The sequence below is a fragment of the Myxocyprinus asiaticus genome, chromosome 31 (assembly GCF_019703515.2).
Source record: "Myxocyprinus asiaticus isolate MX2 ecotype Aquarium Trade chromosome 31, UBuf_Myxa_2, whole genome shotgun sequence".
Lineage (NCBI taxonomy): Eukaryota > Metazoa > Chordata > Actinopteri > Cypriniformes > Catostomidae > Myxocyprinus > Myxocyprinus asiaticus.
In genome coordinates, this window is record NC_059374.1 from 14,557,102 (window position 1) to 14,583,729 (window position 26,628).

The 26,628-nt window shown below is 37.6% G+C and overlaps 1 protein-coding gene across 5 annotated transcripts in view; it reads left to right on the forward strand.

Moving 5' to 3' along the window:
• LOC127421910 (ras-related protein Rab-4B) overlaps positions 1-26,628 on the forward strand; it is a 32,930-nt gene extending 6,302 nt beyond the window's left edge. The window contains exons 2-9 of one of the 5 annotated variants that reach the window (XM_051665124.1): positions 4,303-4,383; positions 5,865-5,979; positions 6,070-6,132; positions 8,166-8,320; positions 11,101-11,196; positions 11,817-11,996; positions 16,501-16,712; positions 20,324-22,702. In XM_051665124.1, coding sequence (XP_051521084.1) covers positions 4,303-4,383; positions 5,865-5,979; positions 6,070-6,132; positions 8,166-8,320; positions 11,101-11,196; positions 11,817-11,932 — 626 coding nt within the window. In that variant the 3' untranslated portion in view covers positions 11,933-11,996; positions 16,501-16,712; positions 20,324-22,702. Of the gene's footprint in view, positions 1-4,302; positions 4,384-5,864; positions 5,980-6,069; positions 6,133-8,165; positions 8,321-11,100; positions 11,197-11,816; positions 11,997-12,573; positions 14,860-16,500; positions 17,687-20,323; positions 22,703-25,265 lie in introns of those variants that run through there. The other 4 variants (XM_051665127.1, XM_051665123.1, XM_051665125.1 and 1 more) reach the window with 4 other exon arrangements.

Below are 26,628 nucleotides of genomic sequence, written 5' to 3' on the forward strand. Positions count from 1 at the left end.
GTAGTGTACTATAGGTTCGGTTTGAATCATTTTGATTTGCTTTTGTCTTTTCTATAATCTCCTGATTATTTTAGTGTTGTACTGCACCCAGAGCCGCTGAGCTCAGCGTGAGCCGCGTAGCAGAAATAGGCACAACGGCGAATCTGTCCGCTCACTGCAGTGTCTGGGACGCGTCACCTCGCGACTCATGCTTGAAGTGTAAACGGTGTCATCTGTTAATATGGGCGCCGAGACGAAAACACGGCGCTCACGGAGGATGTGTGAACCCGGCGTAAAGCCCCGTTCACACCGCAGGTGGCACGTGGCTTTGCGATCTGTGTCACTGGTGGGTGTTCCTACTGCTGCCGCCGCTCTATTGTTATTGGTGGACTGCACAACTAGCCATAGTAGCGTTTGAAATGCTGATTACAGATGATACTGCCAATAAAACTAAGATATCATTCTAATTTGACAAGGAATCAGTTCTTTTGTCTCTAAAAATGCACCGGTCCAAAACAGTAGCCAGCCTATGAAAGTCATGACTTCCAGTTCCATTAACGGTTCTCGTATGTTCAGTTTTCCACCGATACAGATTGAACACCATATTAAAATACTAAAAAAGTGTTTCTTGCAGCGCAATTCAGCAGCAGTACTGCCCCCTACTGAATCTACATTGTGAAACACACCATGCGCCCAGTGTTGTCCGATATCTGAACGAATGACTCTTACAAGCTGGTTCTTTTGAATCTACAGCATGAAACATATGCTGTTCCAGAATAGTCCAGTTTTCAAATAAATTACTTTTATGAGCCGGTTCTTTTTAGTGAATCAAAAACACTCATACAACAGCGCAAGTTATGAATGTCCAAATGAAAATGAAATCAGAACTGTGGAAGTCTCAAGCCTGAAGTACAACATTACGCTACATAACACAACTGTCTCTGGAACTGTTACCGTTATGCCAAGTTGTACTTCACCCAAAAATTTTAATTCTCTCATCATTTACTCACCCTCATGCCATCCCAGATGCTGAACACAAACAAAGATTTTTAGAAGAATATTTCTGATCTGTTGGTCCATTCAATGCAAGTGAATGGTGAACAAAACATTAAAGCTCCAAAAAGCACATAAAGGCAGTGTTACGAACCCCTTTCAATTAAAAAATATAAGCAAAAGGGGAGGGTAACATAAAAAGATCTGTGCAACTTGATCCAGAATCAAATTAAGTATATTAACAAAGAAAAGGCAGCTAAACTAAATGATAACCATCAAATAGAAGAAAACTGCAAAAAAATTAATAAAATAAAAAAATTAATAAATACATGCATAATAACCAAATTAAGGAAAAACATTAACATAAACATCTACTCAACACATACCCATAAAAGTAAATCAGCGTAAATTAATAAAGAACAAGTAAAACATTGCAAATTAAACTAACTCAGAACTAAGTTCGATGAGATGAGAAGAAATTAATACAAAAGAAAACTTTGTTTCTGGTCAGGTGAACATCTCTCTTCCATACTCTCGTCAGTCTTCCTTTTATACTCGTTTCAATCACTTGAGCTCTGATGCCCAAGTGAGTCACAGGTGCGCAAAGGCAGACCTAAAAGAAACACACACGCTCATAGAGAGAAATAGAAGAAATGAGAGTACGAGTAAGCAAAAAGAGAACAAGAAAGCGAGAAAGAGAGGGAAAATCCCTGACAGAGGTCATAGACCGTAAAAGTACTCCAGTGGTTTAATCCATGTCTTCTGAAGCAATTTGATAGGTTTGAGTGAGAAACAAATAAAAAATGTAAGTCCTTTTGTACAATAATTTTTCCTCCCTGTCCAGTAGGTGGCGATATGCACAAAGAATGCAAATCGCCAAAAACAAAAGGAGTATTTGAAAGTGGAGATTTATAGTAAAAAAGAACTTAAATATTTATCTGTTTCTCACCTACACCTATCATATCTCTTCAGAAGACATGGTTTAAACCACTGGAGTCGTATGGATTGATTTTATGCTGCCTTTATATGCTTTTTGGACCTTCAAAGTTCTGGTCACCATTTACTTGCATTGTATGGACCTACAGAGCTGAGATATTTATCTAAAAGTCTTTGTCTGCAGAAGAAAGAAAGTCATACACATCTTGGATGGCATGAGGGTAAGTAAATGATGAGAATTTTCATTTTTGGGTGAATCAATTATTGGATTGTGTAGAGCCGAGGAGGGCGGGGCCGAGCTGGAATGACGCACGCCCCGGTCCCCAATCAGCCTGATGGGGTGCGCGAGGGATAAAGGCGGCCGGGGACGACAGTTCGAGAGAGAGAGAATGACAGGCAGCTGTACTGTGTGTTTATAGTTGTGTGTTTTTGTTTAAGTTGTTTATTAAATTATTATTTAAGTTGTCAAGCCAGTTCTCGCCTCCTCCTTTCCACTGAACCCCCTTACAGATTGTATTTATGCCTCTAAAAAGTCTGCAAGCTCACCTTTTACAAGAGTTGTTTTAAATTTATTTCTGAAATGTTATATCTGCTCTGTAGAAATCTGAAATGATCTCATCTTTTGGCAACAGATTTCAGAGGGCAGTACATGTTGTAAGAATTGCATCTCTTATTTCCAAATAATATTCTCAAAAGTACTAAAAGAATCGTCATTGGACCGTTAAGGAGCCAGCATCGTTAAGAGGAATCGGAGCCAGAATCTTTAAATTCCTATTTATGAGCCAGTTAACAAGTTAATAAAATCTTAAATAAAACTTCTGTGGAAACACACATTTTGCAAAAATTTGTTCTGTGAGGGCTACAGAGGGCAGTAAATCCAATAAGAATTGCATTTCCTATTTCCAAATATTCTTAATCTGATCAATGACAGCAGTTAAATAAAAATGTTTAATCAACTTCAAATATATTCAGATACAAATCAGTAGATATACCAAAACAAACACTCTACTAGTAAATATTTTAATATTAAGTGTCTCTTTACAGAGGAATTCACTTTGAAGATTTCTTTTTTTTTTTACTTCCACATTTTAAATATTTGGGGAATTTTGACACTTTGTGACATTTTGCGCCAAACCCTAGTTTATATCTAAACCCTGATCTCACTTAGAACTTTATTAGGAACACCTGTACACCTACTTATTCATGCGATTATCTAATCAGCCAGTCATGTGGCAGCAGTGCAGTGCATAAAATCATGCAGATACGGGTCAGGAGCTTCAGGTAATATTCACATTAACCATCAGAATGGGGAACAAAAGTGATCTCAGTGATTTGGACCATGCCATGATTGTTGGTGCCAGACGGGCTGGTTTGAGTATTTCTGTAACTGCTGATCTCCTGGGATTTTCACACACGGCAGTCTCTAGAGTTTGCTCAGAATGGTGCCAAAAACAAAATACATCCAGTGAGCGGCAGTTCTGTGGACAGAAACACCTTGTTGATGAGAGAGGTCAACAGAGAATGGCCAGACTGGTTCGAGCTGACAGAAAGACTACAGTAACTCAGATAACCACTCTGTACAATTTTAGTGAGAAGAATAGCATCTCAATGCACAACACGTCGAACCTTGAGGCGGATGGCCTACGAGAGCAGAAGACCACTTCAGGCACTTTAATAGGACCATAGTGTTCCTAATAAAGTGCTCAGTGAGTGTATATAATACAGTAAAATAATGCATACTTATTTTACACCATAATTTTTCAAAATTATTTGCTCTCTGAAGACATCTTTTTGTTGATCAAAAAGGCGCATTATTAGCCAATGTCGAATATCTCCAAATGGTCTAATAGTTGCAAATTATTCAGCTTATCTGAAATATTGGTCTATTACTACTATTTCTGAGGAGTTCAAGAAATTAACCAGTGTTTTGTCCCCAACGCATTTGCATTATTAAATAACAGCATGCCATTTAGGCTTGCGTGTATGCCTGTGTGTATGTTTGTGTATGAATTAGTCTTTCAGCCAGTCTTTTCCTGTTAATCTTTAATGACCACTGTTCAGAGTTGGTATGGGTTCTTTCTGCTTGGCAGAATTAGGCCTACCACATAATAGCATTCTTATGAGCAATCATCAGTTTAGTGCATGTTTAGTCGGTTACTTAGCAACTGTTGCTGGAAGAACATTGCATTTCAAGATGGATTTGATTGTTCAAAGAATATACACCTCAATCAAAGCTTTCAATGACAGAAGAATGGAGAGGTTTAGTTCACATGGAATGAAGCGTATCAGGATGGTGTGGTGCTCAGGAGGAGATTCAAATGGCTTTAAAACGTTCTCCATACAGCGCAAATGCGATACTGATTCTCTTCCTCTTTCTCTCCCTCTTGGTTTTAGATTTCCTGTTTAAGTTCCTGGTGATTGGCAGCGCGGGGACTGGGAAATCATGCCTTCTTCACCAGTTCATAGAAAACAAGTGTAAGCCCTTATTAATGTGTTACTCATGCAAAGACTTCATTTAAAAAACGACCTTTAATTCTTACAGCATTCAGCAAAGAAAAAGAGGAGGCAGTTGAATGTTCTGTGGGAAACGAGAGTAGCTTTACATGCATTAAAAGCATGAAAAAGATGTTTAACATCTAAACAGTTTTGGATGGCACATTTCAGTGCAGATTGTTTTATGAACCGTCACATTGAATGCAAGAAGCTGTTATTGAAGGATGGGGCAGTTCAAAATGGGGCTGGGTATTGATACAGAATTTCAGGTTCAATTCCGATGTCGATTCGATTTTGATTCAGTTACAATGTTTACAAAGAAATTCTCTCTCAGCTAATGCTCTTAATTATAAAGGAACCTTAATATTATAATAACCACAATCTTGATCAACACAAAATAGGTATTGTTTGAAAGCTTAGAAGCTCTACTTTACAATGCATGTAGGCATTATGACCAAAACTGAACAAGTGCTTTGAAATTTGCAGACAAATAAAAAGTGTTCAGTTCTGATAATTTATTTAAAAAATAAATGCACTGCACATATTAGTGTGATAAGTAAAAACATCGGCCTCAACAAATAGCCATGTGTCATATGTCGTTAGAAAGCTCTAAAAGAGTAGAATACAACCAGCCTATTTGACAAAAATATAGCGAGTAATAGCTAAGTATATGTTTTGACAATTATGTTGGTTTGCTTATATGCTGCGTTTTCACTTATAACTTCACAAAAAATAAACGGAACATAAAATATCACATACCATTATTAGAGGAGGTGATTATCTTTCTAACAAGCCCACACCCAAGGTGATCAGATGCATAGATCATTAGATAATCCACACAAAGCACAATGTTACATATGGCCACCAGGAGATGGCGCCAAGTAAATGTCACGATGTAGACTCATTGAGTCAAAAGGTACTCATTCTGTGAAATCTCATTACTAAAATCATGTCTCCATGCTATGTATACCTTTAGTCGTTGTGTTTGCATGTGTTATTAGTTCATGTGTACAATTATGATGTTTTAATTGTTTGGAGACATTCTTGGACGCTAGGATAAATAATTTTTGTAATGCTATAACTTTTGATTGCTTTGTCAGATCAACACAATTTTACTCAGTTACAGGTGACACGGTTGGGAACAAAAGCAGTTTTTCAGAGCCACCTTATTTACACCCTGAGATATATAATGTCAAATAAGAAAAATTAAGAAAGAAACAAATACATTTTGGCTAGATTTTTTTTGGCTAGACAGTTTCTTATCAATCTATATCATGAAAAAAAATTTTTTTTTTATAAGCCTTTAATTTTGGGTGTGCCACTGAAACAGGAAATCTTTCAAAACACCTTCAGAGATTAAAGGGTTAAGGACAAAATAACCGATAGCTGTGTGTTATTGACCCCTTTAAGTAGTACATCAACTGATTAAGCACTGCTTTCTAACCAACTATCTTCTGGCACAGTCAAACAGGACTCCAACCACACCATCGGTGTTGAGTTTGGCTCCAGGGTTGTCAACGTTGGCGGCAAGACAGTCAAACTACAGATCTGGGACACGGCTGGACAGGAACGTTTTAGGTACATGCCTGTGGTTGGTCCATTAGAATATGCTCAAGGCTGTATGCTGACTCTGATTGGCTGAGGTCATTTATTGCTTGTGTCTCATAGGTCAGTGACCCGCAGTTACTACCGTGGAGCAGCAGGAGCCCTTCTAGCTTATGACATCACTAGGTAAGGCTGTTGTAATGGGGTCAATTGAATGCAAGGGCACATTTCTTTTGGAATAGTTCACCCAAAAATGAAAAAAAATTATCGTTAAAAAAATCATTATTTACTCCCTTTAAGCCGTTCAAGATCAAGCAATTCAGTGACAAGGTTTCACTCAGTTTGTTCACAAATCAGACATCGCTGCTTCTCTCATGAACACACCAAAAAGAGCTAAGGTGGATGACAAGAATTTCAGTGTTTTCCTCGCACAAAACTATTGTATGGCTTCAGAAGTCTATGGCCACTTTTGATACTACTACCTGGAAAAGAGTGACCAGTACTTTTCCAGTATTACAATTCTTAAAAATGTCTCCTTTTGGGTTGCACCAACGAAAGAAAGCCATATGGGTTTGGAAGGACAATAAGGGTGAGTAAATGATGACAGAATTTTCATTTTCGGATGAACTATCCCTTTAAACGTATTCTCTTCAGCAAATACTTAATTGTATGACAGGCACACAGCGAGAATGACTGTGGCATTCAATTGGTAAGCTCTGGGTTGCTGTGCCACTGTCATAGTAGTAGAGACGCAGAGAGCGGAGTAATAAAGAGTGACAGGACTGTAATAAAATGTCATCTTCTGGCAAGCAGCAGCCCTGAGAGATCTAGTCCATTAGACAGGGTGTCGACCATACAGAAACTGTGAGAGAAATGAACAGAGTGATGGATTGTGTATGTTTGATGGATAGAATATGGGGGAGTCATCCTTTAGCTGTGAACTGTCATCATTGCAGCTAGGGCTGAAACAATTAGTCGACGTTATCGACAACTTCGACAATAAAAATTTGTCGACAAAAATTTTCGTTGTCGAATAGTCGTTTGATCTCATTTAACGTAACATGAGATCATACAAAACTCTAATGATGAAAACACATCTCACAGTCCAGATGCACTCTAAACTTTCCATATAGCTTCAGGCGATGTAGATCGCAAAGTATGAGGGAATTATAATGCAAAAATACAAAAAAAGTAAATACAGAAGCACTCTCGTTGTGGAATAAGTGAAAAATACACTTGTAAACAATATAGACTTATATTTATGACACATTCTCTGAAAGCAACTCTTATTATCTTATATGTTGCTTCTCAAGTAAATGTATCTTGTTTTAAGAATTTTTTGATAAATTAAATGGAAAACAAGACAAAAACTCGTGATAATAGGATTTTTTTGCAGTGAATTTTTTACTGAATTAAACTTTATAAAAACTAATTTTTCCTTTAATTCAGTGAATGTCATTTAGAGGTATTTTTAAAAGATGATTCTGTACTCTTTATTGTTAGTAAGCACATTTAATACAACCTTTTAACTCGGGCACAAGCTGAATAGTCAGTTAAGAGCTAATGATTAATCGTCGCAATAATCGACGAATAGTCAAATAATCGTTCTAATAATCGTTAGATTAGTCAATTATCGAAATAATCGTTAGTTGCAGCCCTAATTGCAGCTGCAGTTTACCACATTTAATGCTTTACACTGATACACATTTACTCGTTCATCCATTGCTGCGACCACTGGCTAATGGCTGCCATTGAGACTGGTGACTCAAACAAACAGAGTCAGGAAATGTGAGGGACTGCATACATCATAGAGATTGTTACAGGTTTGATTTCTAGAAATAGTGTAAAAGCTGAAGTATGTAAAAGTTTGTTCCCTCTTACTAATTCGCCCTGTTTAGGACATTTCTACTGGGCTGATTATAAATGGTTGAACTATAATAATATTGTACAGGCTTAGCTATTCTCTTATAGGGATAGTTCACACAAAAATGAAAATTCTCTCATCAGTTACTCACACTTATGCCATCCCAGATGTGTATGACTTTCTTTCTTCTGCTGAACACAAACAAAGATTTTTAGAAGAATATCTCAGCTCTGTAGGTCCATACAATTCAAGTAAATTGTTGCCAGAACTTTGAAGCATAAAAGCAGCATAAAAGTAATCCATACAACTCCAGTGGTGAAATTATTATTGTTGTGTCCACCGCTCTTTCTTCTAGTCGGGAGACCTACAATGCTTTGACTAACTGGCTGACAGATGCACGGACGCTGGCCAGCCCCAACATCGTCATCATCTTGTGCGGAAATAAGAAGGATCTGGATGCAGACCGTGAGGTCACCTTCTTAGAGGCTTCTCGCTTTGCCCAGGAGAATGGTTAGAGCTTCTTCTAATGCAGTAACTCTCTAGGTGTTCTCATTCAAGAACCACATAAATTGCTTTAAAGGGATAGTTCACCCAAAAATGAAAATTCTCTGATCATTTACTCACCCTCATGCCATCCCAGATGTGTATGACTTTCTTTCTTCTGCTGAACACAAACAAAGATTTTTAGAAGAATATCTCAACTCTGTAGGTCCATACAATGCAAGTGAATGGTGACTAGAACTTTAAAGGTATAAAAAGCACATGAAGGCAGCTTAAAAGTAATCCATAAGACTCCAGTGGTTAAACGTATATCTTCAGAAGCAATATGATAGGGTGAGAAACATCAAAATGTAATTCTTTTTTTTTTTTTTACTATAAACTCTCCTCCTGCCCAATAGGTGAAGATATGCACAAAGAATGCTAATCGGCAAAAATAAAAGTATGTGAACGTGGAGATCGATAGTAAAAAATGACTTGAATATTGATCTGTTTCTCACCCACACTTACCATATCGCTTCTGAAGACATGGATTTAACCACTGGAGTCATAATTATTACTTTTATGCTGCCTTTATATGTGTTTTGGAGCTTCAAAGTTCTAGCCACAATTCACTTGTATCCACAATCCACATTATATGGACCTACAGAGCTGAAATATTCTTCTAAAAATCTTCATTTGTGTTCAGAAGAATGAAATTTTGAGATTTGACATTTTAGATGCCATGAGGGTGAGTAAATGATGAGAGAATTTTCATTTTTGGGTGAACTATTCCTTTAAAGAAGAACTCTGCAGTCAAAGGATGGGAGCAGACATTAGTTTTATGGAATACCTGAGTGTTAAAGACCACATGCATGATTGTTGATATTTTCCTGTTTTTTATTGGTTGGGACATATCGAAGGGCTGTTCCTTTAAAACAAAATTTACGTCCTCCTTGCTATTGCTAGTCAGAGCCAGGTGGTATTAGAGTGAGGGGACATTCTCATTCTAGAGAGCATTTTATTGGACAACAAATTCTATAGACTGCTGTAAATAGTCAATATAAATAAATATTGGCTTTATATAGTTTTGGTCCATTTTCCTGTATGTCCAAAGAATGTACATTTGAATATATATTTGCTAAAAGCTTACTTTTGTCAATGAGCATGGGTAGTGAGTCTGAAATGGACATATTAGGACATTTACAGTGCTGTGAAAAAGTATTTCTGATTTCTTCTGTTTTTGTGTAGATCTCGTTCTAAATTGTTTCAAAAATTCAAACAAAATCTAACATCAAACACAGGCAATCTGAGTAAACACACACACACACAAAAAAAAAAAAAAAACATTTTAAATGATAATGTTATTTATTGAAGCAAAAAAGTTATCCAATACCAACTGGGCCTGTGTGAAAAAAGTATTTGCCCCCTTAGTTACTAAATCCCCAAATCTATGAAACTGCATTCATAATGGGGTTCAGCTGGACTAGACACACCCAGGCCTGATTACTGCCAGCCCTGTTCAATCAAATCAACACCTAAATAGAACTTTTTCAGCAGCATGAAGTTGGCTAAAATGTCTCACCCAGTAGCACACTATGCCATGGTCAAAAGAAATTCCAGAAATGAAGAAATAAAAAGTGATTGAAATACATCAGCCTGGGAAGGGTTACAAAGCTATTTCAAAGGCTCTGGGACTCCAAAGAATCACAGTGAGAGCCATTATCTACAAATGGAGAAAACTTGGCACAGTAGTGAACCTTCCCAAAAGTGGCCGACCTTCCAAAATTCCTCCAAGAGCACAGCGATGACTCATCCAGGAAGTCACAAAAAAATCCAAGGACAACATCCAAGGAACTGCAGGCCACTCTCGCATCAGAAAAGGTCACTGTTCATGACTCCACTATCAGAAATACACTGGCCAGAAATGGCATCCATGGAAGAGTGGCGAGGCGAAAACCACTGCTAACCCAGAAGAACATTAAGGCTCATCTGAATTTTGCCAAAGCACATCTTGATAATCCTCAAACCTTTTGGGAGAATGTTCTGTGGATTGATGAGTCGAAAGTGGAACTGTTTGGAAAATGGGTCCTGTTACATCTGGCGTAAATCAAACACAGAATACCACAAAAAGAACATCATACCTACGGTCAAGCATGGTGGTGGTAGTGTGATGGTGTGTGGATGCTTTGCTGCTTCAGGGCCAGGGCGACTTGCAATAATTGAGGGACACATGAATTCTGCTCTCTACCAGAAAATCCTAAAGGAGAACGTCCGGTCATGTGTCCGTGAGTTGAAGCTCAAGCGCAGCTGGATTAAGCAGCACGACAATGATCTGAAGCATAGGAGTAAGTCCACACCTGAATGGCTCAAAAGAAGCAAAATTCAAGTTTTGGAGTGGCCTCGTCAATGTCCTGACTTGAACCCGATTGAGATGCTGTGGCAGGAACTTAAACGTGCAGCTCATGCTCGAAAACCCTCCAGTGTGGCTGAACTAAAGCAGTTCTGCGAAGAAGAGTGGGACAAAATTCCACCACAGCGTTGTGAAAGACTGATCTCCAGTTATCGGAAGCGTTTGGTTGCAGTTGTTGCGGCTGTTAAAGGTGGCACAACCAGCTTTGTGTTTACTCAGGTTTGCCTTTTGTTTTATGTTATATCTCGTTTGAAGATCTAAAACAATTTAGTACGAAAAATACACAAAAATAGAAGAAATCAGGAATACTTTTACACATCACTGTATTAAAAACAAAGACTTTGGCACTATAAACAGATTTTGGTATTTTAGTCTGACTCAAACTGTGTCCTCCACCCAGAGCTGATGTTTCTGGAGACAAGTGCTTTAACTGGAGAGAATGTAGAGGAAGCCTTTCTCAAATGTGCTCGCTCCATCCTCAATAAGATCGAGTCAGGTAAGAGAAAACAACTACTGCCACGAGATTTTGCATGTGTGGTCCTGGTTTACACCTGGTATTAAAAAGAGAGTCCACACCAAAATGAAAATTCTGTTAGCATTTATGCAACCTCGTGTCGTTTCAAACCTTTGATTTTCTTTCTTCCTTGGAACACAAATGTAGATGTTTTGCAGAATGTCCAAGCTGCTCTTTTCAATACAACAAGAGGTTGATGACCCTGACTGAGCAACAAAAAACATGAAAAAGTGCCATAAAAGTAGTCCATATGACTCATTTGCTTTGTTTAAAGTCTCACCTGAGACAGATGTCTGAAGCCCAATCATCATCTAAACAGCACAGTGAAGTGATTTAAAGGGATAGTTCACCCCAAAATGAAAATTGGCATCACTTACTCATTCTCATGTCATTCCAAACCCATATGATTTTTTTATTTCATGGAACACAAAAGAAATAATGATAGATGAAAGAAAGCATGTTAGTCTCACTCACCTTTCACTGGAATTGTATCTTTTTGTCCATACCATGAAAGTCAGTGGTGTCTATGACTAAGGTTCTGCCTTTTCAAGAGTTTAGTTTAAGGAGAGGTTTAATTTGCGTTTCTTTCTGGTCATGTTTAGGTGAGTTGGACCCGGAGCGGATGGGTTCTGGGATCCAGTATGGCGATGCGTCCCTGAGGAACATCAGACAGCCCCGGGGCTCTGCTGCACAGACCAGGCAGCAGTGTAACTGCTAGGGGTCTGTATGCCCTGACTACTACTTGACAACAGATCTTTTACACTCAACCTTCCCCCCCTCAGGTGACTTCATGACTAAATAACATTTAACACTTTCATATACGTTTTCACCATAGAACTAGATTATTTTTAACCAACAAGGTATGAAAGGACATGCTATTATGTTAATATAATCTTAGCTACAGGGGAATTTTTAAGCAAGAATGGTTACTATGAAATAAAAATAATAAAATGTTATTTCATTAAAGGAATATTCCTGGTTCAATACAAGTTAAGCTCAATCGACAGCATTTGTGGCATAATGTTGATTACAGCAAAAAATAACTTAAACTTGTTCATCCTTTTCTTAAAAAAAAAAAGAAAAAAGAAAAGAAAAAAATCGAGGTTACAATCTCTACATTTACATGGACACCAGAAAGCGGCTTACTGCGAGAAAGCAGTATATTTCGAGAAAGCAACATTCATGTTTACATGCACTGTATAAGTTGCGTACGCTTTACTCCCGTATTCAAGCGGCTCGGTCAGTAAACGGCTTTCTCCACAGCAACGTAATTTCCCTGCGACGCTTGTGTAAATAACAAACATGGGATCCGAGGAAGACTTCGCTATTTTATTCTCTGTTGCTTTGCTTTATTTCCAGATATTCCAGAGTGGTTACTGTTTGTTTCCTTAACTTTCCATTGCGACCTGCATCAAAATTTCGCTGCAATAGTGGGTGCAACGGGTTCAATCAAACGAGGAACCGGAAGACGGCGATTCCAACTCAAGAATGTCACTTTTTATTGATACAAAATAAAACGCATTCGCTTAGCGCAACGGTGAAGCTTCAATTTAATGGCAGCGACCAACACACAAACAGCTTCTCAACTGGGCTCTCTCTGCACACTCTGACTGGCCCCTTTTATTTCCCCCGTCTCTCACTGCAATTCATCTCAGGTGAGAACCCATACCGCTTACTCTCTTTCCAGACGAATGCTTGACCATGCCCTCGCCTCCACATTGGGGTTTCCCTGTTACATCAAACTCCGGGATTCCCCCAGTGTACGAGCGCATATACACGAACGTGAGGGACAGTCAGTATTTTACATTGATGTGTATAAATGGGTATATACTTTTATATACTATAATTTTATTTACTTTTGTGCTTGTTTGAATAAGTATGTTTTGATTTTATATTTTGTGAAGCACTTTGTGTTATATTGCTAAAAGTTGCTATATAAATAAAGTTATTATTGTAGTTTATAGTGTATGTGCTTTTCCCACTGTACTCAGAAATGTTGAATTCTTTCAGCTGTGTTGTTGGGCTCCATCCTATGACGTTTGTTATCCTGTTTGTACACTCACATGCGCACTCTTCAGAAACCTTTAAGAACGCCGCTTATGCGTTTACATGACCACATAAGCCGCGTTCTCCGGGACAAACCCAGAAATCTTAACCCTTTAAACTACCTTAGGAAATTGGCATTCTCGTTAATATGAGAATACGGCATTCAGAACGGCATTTTCTGCAAACACCCTCGAATAAACCATTTATTAAGTGCATGTAAATGTGGCCAGTGAGGCACTTACAGTGGAAGTGAATGGGGCCAATATATAGAGGGTTTAACAGAAATGTGAAGCTTATAATTTTATAAAAGCACTTACATTAATTATTCTGTTAAAACTTGTGTATTATTGGAGCTGTAAAGTTGTTTAAATCAAGATGTATAAGTTAAGTCGTCATGACAAGTTGTAAAATTGGATATAACTTTACACAGAAAAGGTTAGTATGCAATTTTAAATCATGTTAATACGCATATTGTTTACGTCTTTTGGCTATACTTTTGAAACTGTGAATATTTGAATGTTTACGGATTAAGTCAGTGTAACCCAGATTGTATTTTTTTTTTTTAAAGAAAACGAGGCACGAGTCAAAACAAATGTTTTGTGGTAATCAACATTATGCCACAGATGTTGTCGATTGAGCTTAACTTGTATTGATCCTAGAACATTCCTTTTAAAGACCATATACTGTAGCTTCACAAAACCAGTGTCCTGTTTCCTTTTGAAATGAAGGATTTATAATGAAGGACAATATCCAGTAGCTTTAGTTAATGTCATAGCCGTGAACCATGATTTGCTACTTATTAATAGGTGTGTTCGACTTCATGCAGCCGATTTGCACCTGACTTGAAGGAGTGCATGTTGGTTAGAAATTTTGGCTGACTTAAGTCAACGTCACCGTGACGTATGCAAATGAAGAACCGCAAGAGCGAGGCGAGACCATCTGGCTACTGCAGTTGCTCCAAAGCAGCTGCACGAGCTCTGATGACGACACCGCTTATTCATAATTGGCCAGACTCTCGGATGACAACAATGAAGTGTGCTTCATTGGCTGAGTTCGGAATGGCATACTACCCATACTACTCTTACTATTTATGGCATATTATTTTAAAAGAGTAGTATGTAGGGGGCCTGGGTAGCTCAGCAAGGAAGACGCTGATTACCATACCTGGAGTCACAAGTTCAAATCCAGGGCGTGCTGAGTGACTCCAGTCAGGCTTTCTAAGCAACCAATTGGCCCGGTTGGTAGGGCGGGTAGAGTCACGTTGGGTTAACCTCCTCGTGGTTGCTATAACGTGGTTCTCGCTCTTGGTGGGGCACGTGGAGAGTTGTGCGTGGATGCCGCGGAGAATAGCGTGGGCCTCCACACACGCTATGTCTCCGCGGTAACGCGCTCAACAAGCCACGTGATAAGATGCGCGGATTGACGGTCTCAGGCGCGGAGGCAACTGAGATTCGTCCTCCACCACCCGGATTGAGGTGAGTCACTACGCCACCACAAAGACTTAGAGCGCATTGGGAATTGGGCATTCCAAATTAAAAAATAAAAAAAAAAAAAAAGAGTAGTATACTATTACCATTGGGTTTATTCTGACACCTTTAAAGGGATAGTTTACCCAAAAAAGAAAATTCTCTCATCATTTACTCACCCTCATGCCATCCCAGATGTGTATGACTTTCTTCAGCAGAACACAAATGAAGATTTTTAGAAGAATGTCTCAGCTCTGTAGGTCCATACAATGCAAGTGAATGGTGACCAGAACATTGAAGCCCCAAAAAGCACATAAAGGAAACACAAAATGAATCCATAAGACTCCAGTGGTTAAATCCATATCTCCAGAAGCTGTATGATAGATGTTGGTGAGAAACAGATCAATATTTTAGTTTTTTTTTTTACTCTAAATCTCCACTTTCACTTTTACGTCTAAAAGCCACATGTGGTAACTGTTTAGTTTCACTTTCTCATCTGTAAGTGAAAGTGGAGATTTAGAGTAAAAAAAAAAAAAGTACTTAAATTTTAAACTGTTTCTCACCCACACCTATCATATTGCTTTTGAAGATATGTATTTAACCACTGGAGTCATATGGATGACTTTTTTGTTTCCTTTGTGATTTGTGGCACCACAAAGGTCTGATCACCATTCACTTGCATTGTAAGGACCTACAGAGCTAAAATATACTTCTAAAAATATTTATTTGTTTTCTGCAAAAGAAAGAAAGTCATACACATCTGAGATGGCAGGAGTAAATGATGAGAGAATTTTCATTTTTGCATAAACTATCCCTTTAAGTTCGGCTAAACTCACAAATCCGTGTTTATCATGTTTATTTATAACAATTCAAAATTATTCAAAAATAAAGACTCATTTATTGGTATTAAAATAATATAGGCTTATATCAGACTTTCTTCTTGTATACACAGGCACTGTATTAAGCAGCATGTAACCTATTCAAATGAATAGTGTCTCTGGTTATATTATGTAATATTCAAGCGTCTGTCAACCTTAATTTCTATTGCATCGACTTCATCTGCAAAAAAAGAAAGCAAACATTGCGCGATCTGCAGTGACTACACTTCCCATAGTGTGCTGAACCTACATCAAAGTGTCCGGCTTGACGGCTCTTTTCAACTCCTCCCCCATCTGCAACCGGCTAATCCCGCTGATCGGCAAGGCAAGGCGCCATTGAAGTCAAACACACCTATTGCTTGTCGGAGCAGGAAATATTAGGGGAAGGACAGTCTCATTCTAAAGTGCATTTTATTGGAGGAAGATTTGGAGACCCCCTGAGTGCATGATGAAACATCAATATTTTTGGTCCATTTTCCCTGCAGATTTAAAATGCATATATCTGCTAAAAGATAGTTTTGTTAATTTGAAGAATGCACTAGCTTATAGATGACCTCAAAGCAAACAAACATACTAAAAGCCACAAAACTTGTTTTGATTTCATGGGGTCTTTAAGCAAATATTTAAGCCATTCTTCTGCCAGAAGATAAAGTCCCTGACATGTAAACTAAGGTTAATAGTTTTAGGCCTCTCTGGGTGCTGCGCAGTGATATATAAAATAAACAGGTGTTTGACATCATAGCTATACCGTGTATTCATGGCTAGAATGCTGTATTGACCAGTCAAGACCCATGACTGGAACTATTTTATAATGACATTTATGTTCTGTGATAGTTTTAATAGTCCCTGTGCTACAGCTTTACTAATGGTTTTTGAATAATTATTAACTTTTTCAGCTCCGGGTGTCTCTGGGTAAGCACGCCCCTTTAACCCCATCCCCCCAGTGTAACCCCTCCACACCCAGACACATCTGGATCATTTCTTATGACGTCCATCTGCAACTTTTGACAAGTCTGACCTCAGATATAAAGCTGTTCGCCTAGGACACATCTCCGGGCCCCTCTGCACTGGGCTGGAAGGCGCCTAGTGAGTGCCACGGGCAGTAGAGGTGAATCCTGACTTGACTGAGAGACTGTGTGTGTGTGCTTTAAACTTTTAACTTATCCTGTAATTCTCACTCACACACACAGTTCCTTCTTGTAAAGCTATCAACTAGACTTCACTGGACTGCGATAAAACATTCAGCGTGAGCAGTAGATTAAACATTCCATAGGTTTTGAAAACGAAATATTGTTGAGTCATTACATACATTGTGACATATCTGACCTTTGTTGGGATAGTTCAACCAAAATTAACAATTCTGTCATGATTAACTCCAGATCCGGATGACTTTCTTCCATGGAACACAAAAGAAGACGTTATGTTAGTCTCTGTCACCATTCACTTTCATTACATCATTTTACCATACAATAAAAGTGAATGGTGACTGAGGCCAACATTCTGCCTAACATCTTATGTGTTTCACAGAGGAGAAAAAGTCATGTTCAGTCATTTTTATTTGTATAGCGCTTTTCACAACACGCATCATTTCAAAGCAGCTTTACAGAAAATGATGGTGTAATGAAATGTGTCAAAGTCCTCATTGGGCAGTTCAAATGAAACTGTGATTGAAAATCATGCCTTAAAAATGATTGTTTTTAGGCCCCCAGTGAGCAAACCAAAGTCGACTGTGACAAGGAACCCAAAACTCAATAAGATGTTAGTTAATGGAGAAAAATAACCTTGGGAGAAACCAGGCTTAGCTGGTGGAGCCAGCTGCCCTCTGGCTATACAGCATGAATACAGTATAATGCCAATATTGGTTACTTATGTATTATACAAGTCATGTATTGAGTAAATTGAGTAGATGTTGGTGGACAATGTTTAAAACTAAAGGACATTGACTGAACTGTAAGATTAATGATTAACCCTTTAAGCTCGTATGGGCCCGCTAAGAAAAAAATAATTTTCAAAATATTAATAACTAGTAGTCTTATTGGAGGAGGGAGTGTGGGCTAGGATTAAAAAAAAAAAAAGTCAAGTCTACATCTAGAGATGCAAGGGTGCGCCTTATGCAATTTAAGATTTTACATTGATTCTATTGGACCCCCTATAGATTGTATAGGCTTGGTCTTAAAAACACACCCACCTGCGATGCCAATCAGAAGATGGGGACACAACCCATGTTTTTGGTAGTGTGTTAAGATCCAAGAATTTTGGTTGAGGGTTCAGAGTTTTATGTGTGACGTATTGGGCACTCAAATTTCATTTTGCCTCAGACTCTGTATTTTAGGCAATGGGGCGGTCATTAATATAGGGGATAAATGCATAAAAAATTGGGTCCTAGTCAGTGTTATGATTGGTAGACCGATCATTCTTAGGGGATGGAAGTTGGCTGGAGAGCCCTCATTTCAAGAGTGGTGCACAGTGATGGGCAGGGTAGCGGCATTCAAGGAAATGTCATGTAGAAGGCTATGCAACTTAGATTCATTTAATAAAAAATGGGGCAGCTATTTGGCCTTTTTGGAGGGCTCTCGGGGAGGCGCAGTGGAGAGAGAAGTGTAGTTTTAAAAAAAGTAGTTTTTTTTGTTTTGTTTTTTTGGTGTATGCTCAAGTTGTGACCACAGGGATATTTGTTGAGGGTCAGGTTGGAGTTGGGGATTGGGAGGGGGAAAGGGAATAATGGGGTTAAATGTTGATTCTGTGAATATGTTTTGGTTTTCTGTGTCAATTGTGTGAATCAATAAAAAGTTTTAATCTGAAAAATAACTAGGAGTCTTGACCAACATAAAATAAGTATCGTTTTAAAGCTTAGAAGCTCTATTTTACATGCAGGTATTATGACCAAAACTGAACAAGTGCTTTGAATTTGCAAACAAATCAGAAGTGTTCCATTTTGATAATTTATAAAAAAAATTTGCACTGCACATATTATTGTAATCGGTAAAACATCAAACTGATCAAATAGACATATGTCATATGTCATTAGAAAGCTCTAAAAGAGTAGAATACAACCAGCCAAATATAGCGAGTAATAGCTAAGTATATGTCTTTGACATACATGTTGTATGTAAACAGGTGTTGCTTATATGCTGCGTTTTCGCTTATAACTTCACGAAAAATAAACGGAACATAAAATATCAGATTATCGATTATCTTTGAAACGAGCCCACCCACAACGTAATCGGATGCATGGATCATTAGATATTCTACACAAAACACAATGTCCACACAGCACATAATGTGCTATCTGACTAAAAACATGTTAGCTTTCCTGGATCAGATACCTTAATCGGAAATCATGAAGTATGTTGTCAAGCGTCATGGAACACTAAACCAATCGTTTTAGGATTCAGATTGCTGCAACCAGAGGTGGAAGTCATCCAAATATGGGCAGAGAGGATCATTCACTCTAATACATATGGGCACCAGGAGATGGTGCCAAGTACATGACACAGACTCAGTGATGACTCAAATGACACAGAATCTCGTAAATCATGCCTGCATGCTTTGGAGAGATGTTGTATTTGCATGTGTAATTAGTTCTTATGTACAATTATTATGTTTTATTTGTTTAGAGAGGCTTTTGGGCACAGACATTTTTAGACACTAGGATAAATTATATTTGTAATGCTATAACTTTTGATTGCTTTGTCATATCAACACAAAATCTTACTCGGTTACAGGTGACATGGTTGGGACAAAACAAAATCAATTTTTTGGAGCTACCTTATTTACACCCTGAGATATATAATGTCAAATAGAAAAAAGTTAATTTTTGGCTCAAGTTTTTTGTGATTTTTTTTTAGCCTGAGAGTCCTTGTTTTTTGTTTTGTTTTGTTTTTTATTTAGTTATAAGCCTTTAATATTGGGTATGCCACTGAACAGGACATTTTTAAAAACACCTTCAGAGCTTAAAGGGTTAAGTGTCTTTGAAGTCAATCCTGAATTACTGCGGAAGTGCACGTAGATGCAGTGTCCTTTGTTATTTGGCTGATAAAGGCTTTAGTTGGCATTGTTTTTATTGTCTATGTATTTCTTTTAAAAAGAAGTGATGCAAGCAGTGCTAATGTGTTTGGAACAACACAAAAAAGTGAGTTAAGTGACAGAATTTTACATTTTTGAGTGTACTATCCCTTTAAATTGAATGTCCCCTCTATGATTTTGTAAAAAGTGACAAAGTACAAAACAAATGAGCATATCGATGGTCATTCATGCAGGTTAGCTGGTCGGCTGTTAGCACAGGCTATTTAAAAAAAAAAAATCTATACATGTTGAGATCCAAACATTGACTTTCAATGAGAAAGCAAAGCTGTTAAAACCCCTTTGCTGTACATGCAGATAATCTGTTCTTGGTTTGGAGGAAAAAAGAAACATCTGTTCAGACCTTGTCATTTGGTCTGCACTATCTTGTGCTTATCAGATGTTTACTGCAGCCCTGCTCTGGTTTGGGTTGGAGATTATCATGTAACTTAACCTCAGCCATCCTCTGCATCCTACTTTAAAGTCTACTGGTTAAATTGTGTATTGAGATTTATTACAGCAAATCTTCTCTATTCTATTCATATAGAATAACGTTATTTTATTTTTTTAAACTTGAGATACCTGGTTTTTTTGTATTTTAATATTTAATCCCCTTTTCTCCCCAATTTGGCATGCCCAATTCCCAATGCTTACTAGGTCCTCGGTCCTCGTGGTGGCACGGTTACTCACCTCAATCTGGGTGGCAGAGGACAAGTCTCAGTTGCTTCTGAGATAGTCAATTCACGCATCTTATTACGTGGCTCGCCGTGCATGACACCGCAGAGACTCGCAGCGTGTGGAGGTTCATGCTATTCTCCGCGATCCACGCACAACTTACCACGCGCCCCATTGAGAGCGAGAACCTAATCGTGACCACGAGGAGATTACCCCATGTGACTCTATCCTGCCTAGCAACGGGGCCAATTTGGTTGCTTGGGAGACCTGGCTGGAGTCACTCAGCACACCCTGGATTCAAACTCGTAACTCCAGGGATGGTAGTCAGCATCATTACTTGCTGAGCTACCCAGGCTCACTGAAATATCTGGTTTAACATTTTACTTATCCAAACTTTCTTTAATGTCCCAAAAATACGTATAATATTTGATTGATTTAAACTTTAATGGAGATTTTGGGAGAATATCACGAATATAGTCAGGTCATATTTCACTGCTAAATCAAAAGAAAAAAATGAACATTAGATTTTGTATAAAGAAAATGAGGCCTTTTTAAGACCTTTAAGATTTTCTTGCATTGTGACACTGCTGTTGTGACAATTAAGCACATTTAAACCCCCTTCCCTCAATTCTCAGTAGCCTACTGTAGTGTGGAAAAAAATCTCCTTCTCATTACCGTAATGCGAAAAGTAATTTTTATTATTATTTAAATGGTAAAAGTACTGTTCTAAGTATACACTGCCTGGCCAAAAAAAAAAAAGTTGCAGTTAGGATTTAAATAAGCAGATAATTAAGAGCCTATGATTGGATCATTATCCAAGGCTCAGCAATGTTATGTGGCAATAAAATGAAGTCAGCTGACTACCTGAATGTACTGAATGACCAGGTTATTCCATCAATGGATTTTTTCTTCCCTGATGGCAAGGGTATATTCCAGGACGACAATGCCATGATTCATCGGGCTCAAATTGTGAAAGAGTGGTTCAGGGAGAATGATGAATCATTTTCACACATGAAAGTCTTTGGGTTGTGCTGGAGAAGACTTTACGGAGTGGTTCGACTCTCCCGTCATCAATCTTGGCCAAAAATTAATGCAACTCTGGATGGAAATAAATGTTGTGGCATTGCATAAGTTTGCTTATTTATTTTAATTTAAAAAAATCACAATACAGTAATGATTTTTTTTTTTTTTTTTTTTTTTTTTTTTTTTTGCATTACAGTAATGAGAATTTGGGGTGGGGATGATTGTCATAAAAAATAATGTTACAATGCAAAATATAAATATTAGAATGACAAATTAATAAGAACATTTAGAAATATTAATGATCCTAAAAATAGGCTAAAATTTCTTTATGCAAAATATTATAAATTTGGGGTGAAATATGATCTGGCACAAAAAATGCACTGGTCATCTTTCACGTCATAATAATAAAAAAATAAAATATCAATATTATATTTTGCATAAAGAAAATTATGCCTTTTTTAAACACCATTAAGATTTTCTTGCAATGTGACTGTGTGACAGTTTTAGACATCCTTCACTCAATTATCAGGATCCAGCAGTAGTGTTAAAAAATCTCATTCTCATTACCGTAATATTGTTTAAATTATTGCTAAATGTAATTATACATTGTGCTAGTATTTGTTGTACTGAATTTAAGTACTGATAAATGCTGATTTTAATTAAGAATTTTTTTTTTCACATTATAGTAATGAGGTTATGATCTTTGCATTACAGTAATGAGAATGTTGGGGTGAAATGTGATTGTAATGAAAATTATGACACAAAGCTGAATGGGCTTCTGTTTCTTATATACACACACACACACACTCCTAGGAGATCAGCAGTTACAGAAATACTCAAACCAGCCTATCTGGCATCAACAATCATGCCATAGTCCAAATCACTGAGATCACATTTTTCCCCCATTATAATGGTTGATGTGAACATTAAATTGTTTGTGCCAGACCGTCTGTTTTGAGTATTTCTGTCACTGCTGATCTCCTGGGATTTTCACACAAGTCTCTAGAATTTACTCTGAATGGTGCCAAAAACAAAAAAACATCCAGTGAGCGGCAGTTCTGTGGACGGAAATGCCTTGTTGATGAAAGGGGTCAACAGAGAGTGGCCAGACTGGTTCGAACTGACAAAGTCTACAGTAACTCAGATAACTGCTCTGTACAATTGTGGTGAGAAGAATATGATCTCAGAATGCTGATCTGAGATGCAGGTTGGCGATGTTTTTGCAGGAGGAGGGGGACCTAAACAATATTAGGCGGGTGGTTTTAATGTTGTGGCTGATCGGTGTGTGTGTGTGTGTGTATATATATATATATATATATATATATATATATATATATATATATATATATATATATATATATATATATATATATATATATATATATATATACACACATACATATTATTAGCAGTGAAATATGACCTGAACATTTCATTGTAAGATTCACTCTTTTTCAGTTTAAGTCGTGTAAAAAAAAAAAAAGAAAATGGGCACCACAATTATTTTCGCAACAATTTGAGAATAATTCCATGCAGCAGCCAGATCTGCTTGACTACTGCAATGTACTTCAAAATAGTCCTGAGTTAGTTTCTGATTACTGTCATATTTTGGGTTAATTTGTTCGTTGTTTGCTCTGGTTACCCATGACAGGAAATCTAGTGGTAATGGCCAGCGCAGTGCCCTGTTCCTTCAGCCCTTCACTTAGTGACATCTTCATTATGCACCACAGACAGACCTGTTACGATCTGTGTTTTAAAATGCCGTCTATGTGATGTGTGGTTTTTCTTTTACTTATTTTCCCCCCCTCTGCAAGTGCACTTTTTTGACTGTTATATACTGTACCTATAAAATTGTAACATTTATAGTAATTTAATTGCATTAAATGAGAGAATGTTGTTTGAGGAGTGATCATTCCTTGCTAAAGTAGATCTGAGACTAGTCTGACACTATTTCAGGGGTAGGGAGTTTTCTGTTAGTCGTAAAGGCAGGGAGTGATATCCACATCGCCTCCAGCACAAAGCACAGCCTTAACTGAATCACCATGATTTGTTCAGACACTGTTCTCGCATCAATTCGAGAGTCACATTTGATCATAGCTGCATCATGCTCTCATTATTGTCCAAGCTCTTTTAATATGCTCCTAAACTGTGACTTTTGGTCCAAACACAATCACTTTTAGCAGATGTTTTCTCTGACAAACCTAAACCACTATTATTCAACAAATATTCAACTTGAATTAAAGGAAAATTCCAGGTTAAGCTCTAGACCATAAATGTGGTATGTTGTCATTTACAGCAGAAAATAATTTCAGTTTTGCACTTACAATGGAACTCAGTGGGGCTAGCGGTTGCCCCGTAGACTTCCATTGTAATTGCAGTTCTGTACGCTGAGTCAAAAAAAAATTTTGGTAATCGAAAGCATGCTAGAGATGCTGTCTATAGACCTTAACTTGTATTTAACCAGGAAATATTCCTTTTAATATTGCTGATATGTACTGGAATGCGAGTCTAAATTTGTTCCCTCAAACTTGCATGAAGATGCTTTGTATGGTCCCATAGATTTGTGATTTCTGGTGTTAGAGCACCTCCATTTCCAAAGCCAGCTGAAATGCAATGGCTTGGCCATTGTAGAGGAATTCGGTAGCATTTTATCATCAAATATCAACATCTCTTAACATCAGTGCATTTGAACTGTAGCTCAAAGTCTGCATAAATCAGTTGTTTCTTAGTGACCAGTGTGATTTATTTGGTCAGAAATACTGTATATCTGGATCTATGTATGCTGTAAATAAGATTGAATTTGTCTATTGGAGTGTTTAGGGGGAGGGGCTCTTGTTCATTTGAAAGATTAAGGATTATAATTAAAGTTGTTTTTTTTATGTTATGTGTAGATGTCTTATTTCTATTGTCGTCTCTGTTGGACATTTTTGTGTGGGAGAAGAGTGTTCAGTCTCCATTTCTTTGGTGGCAAATACTCAAAATGCTAACAAACTCCTGCAGACTTGAAATTCATTGAGGAACAAAATACTCCAGTGGAATCTGTTTTCATAGTCATTTAAAGAGTTACTGCAGCGGTCTGCAGTCTTATTATGTGTTTGCAAAGACAAGCAATACTGTTACTATTGCTCACTATTTCTATTTAACTCCAAACCCTACATTTGAAAACTGGGGTGCATAACTAGTCCCGTACCGTTTGTGATATGGACATGAACAAGTTAAAAAATTTAGGAAAATAAAGAAATGTCTGGGATATATTTCACCCCAAAATCAAAATAAATAAATATGCATAAGACAAAAAAATATTTTATGACCATCAGGATTTGTTTGCATTGCGACGTATTAACATGATAATAAAGCATATTTCTTTCAAATTCTCAAATGGGTCATTCCTACAATTCAGTGACTTTTCGACTTAAATTAAATATACATTTATACGTTTCAATATTAAAGGGACATGTTAAAGATTTAAAATGACACAACAATTTGACTTGTCCATTGGGTTAGGTGGTCAGCACTGAAATAAAAAAGTTGTTTGGTAAACTTAATTTAATTGTGGACATTGGTTTCACACAATGAAAATTTGTTTCTTTGATATAAAATTAAAATGTAGGATCTACTCAAATATTTTTTGTAGAGAAAACCTAAATGAATGAAGTTAACACAACTTAAATTTGATCTGTTCAAATAACTATTGAACCTTGCAGCTTGTTGCTAGCAAGAATATTATATATATATTTTTGTGCTACAGTATATGACAAGGATGGTGCTGTTGAGAGTTTAACGATCTCTCATTTTACTGATAATCTGTCAGTATTTGCTTCATGAGAAAAGCAATACACATTGATATTTCAGTAGTAATGTACACAACCAACCTAACCATTATCTCGACTCTTCTCCACAGTGGTAACCTCTGGTGGTAGCTTGTGAAAGGAACAGTGGCACACTCCTTCCCTCCGTAGTGCTAGGGTCAACTCCTTGGGCAAGAGTGAATAACCCTTGAGCCTCCCATACTTGGGTCACAGTTGTTTATATACTTTATTTATTTTTCCCTCTCTGTACTGTACTTGAGTTTTCCCATCTTCGTATACCATCACTGTCTACCTCTCTGTAAGGACCCTGAATAGTTAAAGTCCTAGCATCACCTTGCATAAAATACGACAAGAGAGGGTGACTTGAGTTGTGACCTGTGTTGGTGGAGGAAGAGATCCTGGCTCGTGAGAAATGTGGTTTTCTGTGGCTTCCATTGTTTCAATACTGTGCTTTGGCTCCTACTTCACCTAGACAGGAGATTGGAAAGGTCCAATCCAATCAGTTGGCTGGTCAAGATGTGCCAAGGTAATGCTACGTGATAGCTTAACATCAGCTATCTTTTCAGTATCTCCAGAAGGCGTTGGCTAAGGGTCATTCGAGTAGATAGAACATCTCTTGTTCTTTGTGCTCAATTATACCATCCCTATATGCCTGGTGCATAATCTGCAGGATTTCCGCGGCTCTGTGCATCCCCTTGTTGGACTCCAAGGTGGGTGGGGAGTAGAGATGATGAAGAATAATACACTAAACATGGATGCCAAACACACATCCTAAAAATTACTTTTAGACCTGGTCATGGACTGCACTTCTGAGAATCCATGTGCTTCTATATCTAACAATGAAGATTGGCCAAAATGTATAATTATTGAATCTGCATCATCAGATATGCCAATCACAAAGAAATCTCCTTTCGCCATTCACAAGGGTATTACAGGAATAGCTGGTACTGTTAAGGAGGTGAAGAAACTGCTATCTGGCCAGATTCTGGTGGAATGTTGTAAGAAGGCTAATTCAGAGAACCTTCTTCGTGCCAATTTGCTGGACTTGATATAAAGACTTCTCCACATCCAACACTCAACTACAGCAAATTAGTGATTCTTACCCTAGAGTTGGATGATGTAGATAAAGAAGAAATAACTTCTGAACTTAAATCTCAAGGAGTTATGTATGTGAAAAGAATAACAATCGAATCGAATCATCAAAACTGGCACTTACATTATTACCTTCAATAAACCTCAACCTCCAGAAATGTTGAGTGTTCCAGTGGACTTATTTATATCATATCAACTGAGATGCTTTAACTGTTTAAAGTATGAACATGGATCAAACAGCTGTAAGAATAAGCGTATCTGTGGTAATTGTGGAGAGGAGGATCATGACAAAGAAAACTGCCAGAAGCCACCCAAATTCTGCAATTGTGCAGGAGAACAAATGGCTACATGAAAGAGAAAGAA